The 10,423-nt window shown below is 37.0% G+C and overlaps 1 protein-coding gene across 4 annotated transcripts in view; it reads left to right on the top strand.

Moving 5' to 3' along the window:
* Nucleotides 1-2,950: 2,950 nt before the first annotated feature.
* Pfdn1 (prefoldin subunit 1) overlaps nucleotides 2,951-10,423 on the top strand; it is a 68,400-nt gene continuing 60,927 nt past the window's right edge. For 3 of the 4 annotated variants that reach the window (XR_013437674.1, XR_001229816.4, XM_005327282.5), the window contains exons 1-2: nucleotides 2,952-3,069; nucleotides 5,724-5,890. Coding sequence is in view for 2 of the 4 variants with exons in the window: in XM_005327282.5 (XP_005327339.1) it covers nucleotides 3,037-3,069; nucleotides 5,724-5,890 (200 nt within the window). In the remaining 2 variants the exon portion in view is untranslated. Of the gene's footprint in view, nucleotides 3,070-5,723; nucleotides 5,891-10,423 lie in introns of all 4 variants that reach the window. The other variant, XM_078046314.1, reaches the window with a different exon arrangement.

Raw genomic sequence — 10,423 nt, 5'->3', positions numbered from 1 at the left:
AAGGGATGTAACTAAGTGATTAAGCACCCCACGGTTCATTCTCTGATACCAAAACCAAACCAAACCAAACTATATTCCTGGACGTTTTAAAAAATATTTTAGTAAGTGAGACAGGGTTTTACTAAGTTGCCCAGACTGGACTCCACCTCAGCCTCAGCCTCCGAGTTACTGGGATTATAAGACAGTGCCACACTGCATCTGGCTGAAGATGGTTCTTATCAAAAATCCCTGAGTTACTTGAGAAAATTAATTGTCAAAAGAGAGAGCCAAGCCTGGTTTGGTGGCACATGCCTGTAATGCCAAAGACTTGGGAGGCTACATAGGAAAATTGCAAGTTTGAGGCCCGCTTCAGCAATTTAGTGAGAACCTATCTCAAAATAAAAAATAGAAAGGGCTGGGATGTAGTTCAGTGATTGAGTGTCCCTGGGTTCTTTGAATTAATACCCCCAAAACTTCAGGTGATAGGACATTGAAAAGAAAATTTAATATAATTATGTTCACTATGTTGTATTTATGTTTACTATTAGGCCAAATCATGTCATTACAGAAAAGAGCAAGTGAATTTGAAAATGACCAAACAGGGGTTGGGGTTGTGGCTCAGTAGTAGAACGGTTGCCTAGCACATGTGAGTCACTGGGTTCCATTCTCGGCACTGCATATAAATAAATGAATAAAATAAAGGTCCATCAACATCTGAAAAATATTTTTAAAAATTTACCAAACAGAATTTAAAGAATTAAAATCTATAGTTACTGAAATAAAAAACCAATAACTGGCTTACATAATAAACTAGACATGTTTGAAGAGAAAATTATTGCACTGACAAAGTTATAGAAACCCAGGGTATAGAACAGGGAAATAGTGCAAAGTAGAGGTTGACAGATGTAGATGCATCAACATACTTCTTCTTAATAAGGAATACTTCAACATTTTTCTTCTTTTTTACAACATTTTTTTTAGTTGTCAGTGCACCTATATTTTTTTATTTATATGTGATGCTAAGGATGCAACCGGTACCTCACACATGCTAGGCAAGCGCTCTACCACTGAGCTACAACCCCAGACCCACTTCAACATACTTCTAATGGGAGTTCTGCAAGGAGAGATGAGAGTCAACATTCCATGAGATACTCATTGAACATTTACCAGAATTGACATGAATCTTCAGATTAATGAGGCATACTGTTCCAAGCAGGAAAAACAGACAACACACATCAGAGCAGATTGCAGAATTCAAATGTGTGTGTGCCAATATGCTCTGTTTCAAAGTGTATATTTTAAAAGACATCAGAGAAAAGAGAAATTTCTAACAAAGTCATAAAAAGCAGTCTTAACAGAGGCTGCTTTTCATCAGTATCAGTGCCTGTGAAGCACCATGATAGGTGTAGAAGTTGATATAAGTAGTGAGAAAACTGCCTATTTTAGAGGAGTATATAGTCTAATACAAAGAATGTTTTTAGAAGGAAGAAAGTGTTTTTTTTTTTTTTTTTTTCTTCTGGCGTTGGGGATGGAACCCAGGGTTTTGGGCATGCTAGACACATACACTCTACCACTGAGCTACATCCTTAGCCCTAAAGGGTCATGTCTCAAGAGAGGAACAGATGTCTTGAGCTGAGTTTAGAGGAGAAATTATCTTTGTTCTGTATGACCAGAGATATGGTACCAATTTGCTAGACTTTGAAAGACAAACAGGACAACGCTAACCACATCAATTTAACTATTTATTGAACACATATTATGTGTATGGTGCTACATTTGGAGCATTTCATCCTGGGTTCATTTATTTTTCACAATAATACTGTTAGATCAGTATTGTTATTCTCAATTAAATATGAAGAGATTAAAACTCTTCAAGGATAAATGAATTCCTGAAAACCACACAGCTAGTAAATTGTCCACCTTGGTTCAAGGTGGACCAAGCCTTGAATCTAGATCTAGCAAGTTCCCAATTCCCTGCCCCTTTACCTCTCTAATGGTTTTTAGAGTAGGTACAAAATTTTCATTTCCAAAAGCCAATTATCATCTGTCCGTTGGGTTCAAATACCAGGACTTGTCACAAGATGTAGTTTGCAGGCGATTTGCATCATCAAGTCATGGGAAGAGTTGCCAAATTTCCTGGCCCTACTCTCCAAGATTCTAAGAATTAAGTCTGGGATGAGCCCAGAGAATATTTGTTTGAGGTGTTCCATATTGAACCCAGGGTTTGCGGATACTAAGCATGTGTTACACCACTGGGCTACACACCCATACACACTCAGCCCAGAATTTGTTTTGCTTTTTTTTTTGGGGGGGGGGGTGGTACTGGGTTTTGCATGCTGGAACGCTTAACCACTAGCCACATCCCCAGCCTTTAAAATTTTTTATTTAGAGACAGAGTCAGGCTAAGTCCCTTAGGGTCTCACTAAATTGCTGAGACCAGCGATCCTCTTGCCTCAGCCTCTGGAGCATCCCGGGATTACACGTTTGTGTCACTGCGCCTGGCTCCGTTTGCTTTGTAAAGCAAATTTATTTAGTCTATCTTGAGCACACTGAATCTAGAAAGTCTTCGAAGAAACAAGTTCTTCTTTGGAAGAACACTCCAACTACGCTTCAAGTTTTCGAATAGTCTTTTCCATATTGGTACGCCTAAAGCTTATCCTTGACAGCACAGGGACTAGTTGCAAGACTAAATGACTTGAGTGGTTGAGCTGATCTTCATATATCTCAACTTAGAAGCACGAACGAAACTATTTGTCAAATTGCATAAAATCACACACAAAAAAATCTGCAGTTTCGGCTTGGAAGATGTAGAGGAGCAAGTTAGGCCTGACCAGTTACATGGTAAAGGCCAACTAAATTGGAATCTCGAACATTTAAGCATCACCGGTCGGAGATGCTCGGGTAGGGTTGCGGTGATAGGGCTGCGAGCTTTAAACGAGGGCGTTTGAGTCTTGCACAGGCGCAGAACGACAGCGGTCAACCAAACCTCAAGGCGCGCCCTTCCCCCACCCTCTTTCCAGCGTTCTCCCAGCGCGCAGGCGCATAGAGCGCATCAAGATGGCGGCCCCCGTGGATCTCGAGCTGAAGAAGGTAAAACGGGTCTTCAGTAGGCAGAACCTCTTCTTTGGGGGATGAGGGACAATCATCCCTAGAATATCAACTAGAATATCGAGAGGGGCTGGGTCTCAGAAGGAAAGAGGCTACAGGGGAGGGGGGAATGGTTTCCTAGAGTCTTGAGGCGGGACCAGCTCTTCTAGCTGGGGTTGGGGGCGAGTGGCTCTTGCTGGGTAGAACTGGTTAAGCTGGGGTAAGTGTACCTGCCAATCCCCGGCCTGTCTCCAGTCTGAACTCTAGAGCCATTTCACTGCCTTTGAAACCTTCAGATATTCAGCTTCATGATAAGAACTGAAGAGAGCGTTTCAAATGGAAGTCCCGAGCCCGAGCTGAGGCATCTAAAATTCGACCTCATTATTTGCTTTGAAAAGCCCCGAGTTCAACCTTTGTTTTTAGCCATTTATTGGATACCATACCTTGAAAGGTAGCAGTATCAATGTTTCAAAAAATCAGACGTTGTTATAGCAGTGTTCTTCAGGGGTTAAGCTCCCCGCCCCGTCCCCTTTTGGAAAGACTTGTCCAAAAAATCTAGTAAAGTTTTCCAGTAAAGTATCAGAAGGAATTGTATTTCTCCCTTTGTTCAAACAATTACTTATAAATAGGTTGTTACTCAGAAACATTTGCCACCTAGGAGTGGGTCAAGGATTTTAACGACACTGCGGACCCCAAACCCTGTGTAATGTACCAGTTTAAATGTTTTTCTAGAAAGGTTTCAAAGATTGGGACTATGTCCAGTATCATCTGTTTTACCGTTTACTTTTTTTGTTCATTAGTTAGGTTATTCAGGTTAGTAACATCTTACTTTAATGACTGCCTTTGGTTAACCTTTGCATAAAAAACAGGACAGCTGAAATAGCTGTTTTGCCCAAGGAAGCTGTTATTCCTCTGGGGATATTAGGTGTCTGTGTCCTGTTTTTTTTTTTTTTTCCATTCTTGAAACTTGTAAATTTAGACCTTATATAGTGTTTTCTTACAGTGTAATATCTTGGCTTTAACAGTACTTGCTTCCTTAGCAAACTGTATACAGAGCAATCAGAGATACTTGGAATTTACATTTTAAAAAATCGTGCATTTTAAAAAAAATTACCTTTTTTTCCTGTTTAAATTTAAACATTTCATGGTTTAGTGAAAAAGCTAACAGGAGTACAATTGTACTTACCTACATTAGAATTTGTTGCTAAGAAACATGGACTATGAATGCAAATAGAAAATGATTGCATACTTTAATAGTTTGACAACCGTTAAATAATTATAAAAAAGAACTTGTTTAAAGCTCTTATCTAGTGGCTTTCAATTTATTTTCTTCTTGGTGAAAACTAGTAGGAAATTACAGACACCTGTCCAATTCCAAAGGAGATCTTTGGAACATCACTAGTATGTGACAACAAAGTCAGGATAAAAGTTAAGTAGTAGCCTTTGCCATGTATTGTTCCTACCAAATGTTGTTAAGGCATAAATCTGACAGCATGTGAAAGTCATTCCAGGGACTTCAATAAAAGTATCCAAGAACTGTGTTTATCTTCCCAGTTAAGTAGTGTACACAAGGGTCACATTTGGCCTGGTATGTGCAGATGAAGATCATGATGCAATTCTGCCACTGCCTAGCATTTTCTCATTTTGTTTTGGTCATTCTCTTTATAATGACTGCTTTCTGAGTTGAGACAGTAGAATGAAAAGATTCCTGAACTAAGAAGTCAGAAGAATGGGTTGAAATATCTGTCTTTTCCACCTTTAGTTGTTCAATCTTGTGCAAACCAGTTTTCTTTCTTAACTCATTTAATTACTTGTTTGTAATATGTGAATGATGAAACTGCTACCCCTTACTTAGGATTATTGGGAGAAGTGAGATCTCTTTAAAGTTCTCAATAATATTTCTAAGCTAATATTTTGAACTAATGTGGGAAAGTGCTTTGAAATCCAGTTGTGTCATACAAATCTGGTCAGTTGTTACTTGATGTTTCTTGCTTTGAGTCTCTGGGTTTCATCCTCTATTGGGCTTATTGTTTTTATTATCTTTTGGCTATTTGATATGTTTATATTTAATGTGCATTTATTTTGCTTTTTTTTAAGAGAGAGAGAGAGAGAGAGAGAGAATTTCAATATTTATTTTTCAGTTTTTGGCGGACACAACATCTTTGTATGTGGTGCTGAGGATCCAACCTGGGCCGCAAGCAATGCCAGGCGAGCGCGCTACTGCTTGAGCCACATCCCCAGCCCCTTATTTTGCTTTTTAAAAATTGATTGCATCATATATACATTTATATGTGTGTGTGTATATATATGTATGTATATATTTGTAGACAAAATACCTTTATTTTATTTATTCACTTTTATGTGGTACTGAGGATGTAACCTAGTGCCTCATTACATGCTAGGCATTACATGCTCTACCATTGAGCTACAATCACAGCCTCTGATTGCATCTTCTAGGGAGAGGATAAATTCACTATTTAGCATAGCTAATTATAATGTTAATTGTAATTAACATTACACTTATTGACTCTTTTATGTTTGCATTAGTAAATTTCACAGCTTAGTCTCTGGTTAGGATGTTCTAATAAATTTGGATTTGACTTAAATGTTTTCTGTAAAATGTTTAAACTGCTAAATCAAGAACTTGTTTTTATTAGGCCTTCACAGAGCTTCAAGCCAAAGTTATTGACACTCAACAGAAGGTGAAGCTTGCAGACATACAGATTGAACAGCTAAACAGAACGAAAAAGCATGCGCATCTTACAGATACAGAGATTATGACTTTGGTAGATGAGACTAACATGTATGAAGGTGTAGGAAGAATGTAAGTAAAATATGTCCTTAATGTTGTTATTTTGGGAGAGCTTTTGTCTGAATTAAATCATAGAATTTGTTGTTCCTTTTTTTTTTAATGAGGAATTGAACCCCACATAGGTATTGTTTAAATTTATACTTTGAAGATGGTTGAGGTGATACATATCTATAATCCCAGCTACTAAGGAGGCTGAGGCAGGAGTATTTCAGGTTTAGGCCAGCCTTGGGCAACTTAGCAAGACCCTGTCTCAAATAAAATATAAAAAAGGTGGGGGATACAGCTCAGTGGTTCAGTGCCCCTGAGTTCAATCCTCAGTACCACCACCACCAAAAAAAAAAAAAAAAAGGCACTTTGAAGTACATTTCTTAAATATTTTACTGTTTTTTTCTATGATTAGTTACTGAAGTGTGTTGCTTCAATGCTACAAATATGATTTTTTAAAAATGGGAATATGTTTATGGGCATTTTGTATGTGAAGATTTATTTTGGTACGTATAGTTTTAATCTCCTTTTCCCTACTTATTAGGAATCTACAAATCACAAATCTTTTAGATGTCTGACCGGAGTTGTAAAATAAAAAATAAAGATTCACTTGCCATTTAAATACACATATTCTAAGTGTCATGCATTGTTCTAATAGGACAACTTGTGAAAAATTTAGTAAGTCAGTTTACCTTTTCTAATTATTATTATACAATTAACCACCAACATTTCATTTTTTTCCCCCTCTTTTTGTTTTTTAATTTTTTTTTTGTACTGGGGATTTGAACCCAGGGGTGCCTTTACCAGTCAGCTACATCCCTACCCCTTTTTTATTTTTTATTTTGAGACAGGGTCTTGCTGAGTTGCTAAGGCTGACCTTGAATTTGTGATTCTATTGCCTTAGCCTCCCAAGTTGCTGGGATTATAGGTGTATACCACTCAGCCTGTCTTACTTTTTTTTTTTCCCTTTTGAAAAACATCATTCTTGGGACTGGGGTTGTGGCTCAGTGGTAGAGCGCTTGCTTGGCATGTATGAGGTGCTGGATTTGATCCTCAGCACCACACAAATAAATAAATAAAGGTATTGTGTCCATCTACAACTAAAAAAAGATGAAAAAAACAAACCAAAAACAACATTCTTGCTGGGAATGGTGCACGTGGCTCCCAAGGCTGAGACTGGAGAATTGTGAGTTCAAACCTAGCCTCAGCAATGTTGAGCAATGGGAATGGTGCACATGGCTCCCAAGGCTGGGGTTGTGGCTCAGTGGTCAAGTACCCCTGAATTCAATCCCCGCTACAAAAAAAAAAAAAAAAAAAACATTCTTGGCCAGGCTCAGTGGTGCTATACTGAAATCCTAGTGGCTTGAGAGGCTGAGGCAGAAGCATCTCGAGTTCAAAGCTAGCCTTAGCAACTTAGCCAGGCCCTAGAGGAACTCAGTGAGACCCTGTCTCTAAATAAAATATAAGAAAAGGGCCAGGGATGGGAGGGATTGAATCTGGGGCACTTAATCACTGAGCCACGTCCTCAGCCGTTTTTATATTCTTATTTACAGAGACAGGGTCTTGCTGAGTTGCTTTAGGGCCTGGCTAAGTTGCTGAGGCTGGCTTTGAACTTGCAGCCCTCCTGTTTCGGCCTCCTGAGCTGCTGGAATTACAGGCATGCGCTGCCTAGCCTGGCCAAAACGTTATTCTTAAAGAGAGAGAATAGGTCTGCTTCATATTCTCTAAGCAGAAAATGAGGAATGGAAAAGCTTTTAAGTTACAGGTCACATTCCATTACTATGAGCTAAAAGGAAAAGACTTTTGTTTAGGTGTGGAAGGTAGGGGAGGAGGGTTTTTCTGGAATTTGGTCTTTATTTAAAATGTACCATTACTTCAAGTTTGGAGGTCTCTTAGTTAGAATGGAATTTGACCTCAGTCTTGGGATGACTTGTTTTGTGATTGATTTGAAGGAAGCATAGCATGTGTAAAATTTAGTAATGACTTCAGGATGACATCATGAGAAATAGACCCCTGCTCAGGGGCTAGGGTTGTGGCTCAGCGGTAGAGCACTCGCCTCTCATGTTTGAGACCCTGGGTTCCACCCTAAGCACCACATAAAAATAAATAAACAAAATAAAGATATTGTGCCCATGTATAACTAAAAAAAAAAAAAAAAAAAAAAAAAAGACCCTGCTCATGACTGGATAGGAGATGGATTTTAGTAAACTTTTCTGATTGGCTTTCTTAGAATGAAAGATATATCACATATAAATTTTATCTTTGAGTTCTTTTCATTTTGGTTCCTTTTTAAGAGAGTGAGATTCCCAAATTGAGAATTTATTAATGGAACAAAAGAATTGGGTTAAGAACAAGTAGAATCCTTGATTATGTGTCTATGAAGTACATAAGTATTAACTATAAGGTGATTTTTATCCTTAATGTTAATATCCTGAGGTCTTTAAACAGTAATGCTAGCTTTTCTAGCACGATTATTAACATGTTGTGCTTGGATTTTACATCCTTTGTATAGCTAAAGAATCTTCAAAATAGAAACACTTTTTCAGCATCTTTGGTCTTTTGAGCTACACTGAAGTTTTTATTTTTTAATTTTTTAAAAAATATTTTTTATTAGCTATTGATGGACCTTTATTTGTTTGTTTATATGTGGTGCTGAGGATTGAACCCAGTGCCTTACACATGCTAGCAAGCACTCTACCACTGAGCCACAACTCCAGCCCTATTTTTAAATTTTTTTAAAAAATATTTTTTTAGTTGTCAATAGGCTTTTATTTTATTTATTTATATGTGGTGCTGAGAATCAAACCCAGGGCCTCCCACTTGCTACGCAAGTGCTCTACCACTGAGCCACAACCCCAGCCCTGAAGTTTTTATTTTTGATTGCAATACTTTCATTTATTGAACATTCTACAGAAGTGATAGAATTGCTTTTTTAAAAAATATATCTGAAGTACTCCAGATAGATTATATTCCATGCAAAGAATGTTAGAGTTTAAAGGCTTGAATATGAATTAGTTAATAGTAGAATGATGTTTTCAAAAGATTTAGTTTATATAAATTATGTTCCTTTAAAGAAATGTGTAGTTTTAAGTGTTTGGATAATCTTTGGTTTTAAATTTGACTTTTGTGCTTTCTGCATCTTACTGGGAGTATAAGTTTGACCCTGCATTGTAGGGCATGTAAGGTGAATACTGTTTGTTGTTTGGCTAGAGTATTAGTGCCCTGAAAGGAAGAAAAGACTTGCTGAGTATTAGTCTGGTCATGAGGATGTTCTCTTTCTTGATGCTAAACCTGAAATATCTATTTCTGAATTTATGGTCTTGAGTAATCTTGGGTATCATTGTGATTCACTTCTTTAATTCTAGTGTTTACCTTAAATTGTTTTTTGACTATTATTTGTGAATTCTGATTACAATATTAATTTTTTACAAATTCTTATTTTTAAACCACAGATTATAAGATCCAAATTGTTTTTGTTTTAGAACCTGCAGTAGATTTTTCCATTGTGAAATTCAGGCCTCATTATTTCTTGCTTAACTATTGTAATGGCATCTTCATTGTTCTTCCTGCCTGTCCACATCCATTCTTTATATATCTGCCACACTTGATCATGTTAATGTTTTTTGTAAAATCCTTTGTGTATCCTGTTGTCCACAGGATAAAATCTAAACTTAGCCTAGCATTCATGGTCATTCATAAGCTGTCCTTAAATTACCCATCTAGCCTCAGGTCTACCAGCCTCAGGATAGCACATAAATTTTATTTCTACTAGTTTTGTGTTATCTGTTGGGGACTTAAGGTTTCATTGCTCTGAGTGATTAGTGACATCTGTCATGGGATAAGGGTAGATTACTATCGTCTGTACTAGCAATTATATCTTTACTCTGGCTATTTGGGTTTTCTCATCTATGTTTCCTCATTTCTTGGTATAATGTCTGGCACAGAATAGGTGTTAAATATGTGTTGATTTGAATTGAGTCTGATTTTCTTTTGCTTGAAATAATTGCATTTTTCTTTTGGTTCTTCAAAGGAAAGGTTATGGTTAGAAAGTGTCAGAGCTTTAAGAATCAGTGTTATTCTATTTTATTATATGATTTAGTCAAGATGAAATTATAAAAGTAACATTTTGAATAAGGTCAGAGTTTCTAACCAAATTGTGCTTTTTCGGGAAGGATTAATCTAATAGGATTGTTTATTTAATTTTTCAAAAGTATTTTTAGTTGGTGATGGACACAATGCCTTTATATTATTCATTTATTTTTATATGGTGTTGAGGATCAAACCCAGTGCCTCACATGTACAAGGCAAACGCTGTACCACTGAGCTGTAACCCCAGCCACTGATTGTTAATTCCATTGAGAAAGTTGATTAATTCTAGATGCCAGTCAGAATTGACAATATAGAAAATCCAAACCTTTAGAAATATTTGGAGGGAAGTATAATTCTTATAGAATAAAGGCTGTTCTGTGCATACTAATATCAGTATAATGGTATCTATTTTACCTTCTTCATCTTACATAGATTAGAAGTCAGATTTTTCTTGTAAGGGTATGTATTTAA

The sequence above is a fragment of the Ictidomys tridecemlineatus genome, chromosome 1 (genome assembly GCF_052094955.1).
Source record: "Ictidomys tridecemlineatus isolate mIctTri1 chromosome 1, mIctTri1.hap1, whole genome shotgun sequence".
Classification (NCBI taxonomy): domain Eukaryota; kingdom Metazoa; phylum Chordata; class Mammalia; order Rodentia; family Sciuridae; genus Ictidomys; species Ictidomys tridecemlineatus.
The sequence above is the reverse complement of the archived record's forward strand: the minus strand, read 5'-3'. Positions and strand labels throughout refer to the sequence as shown.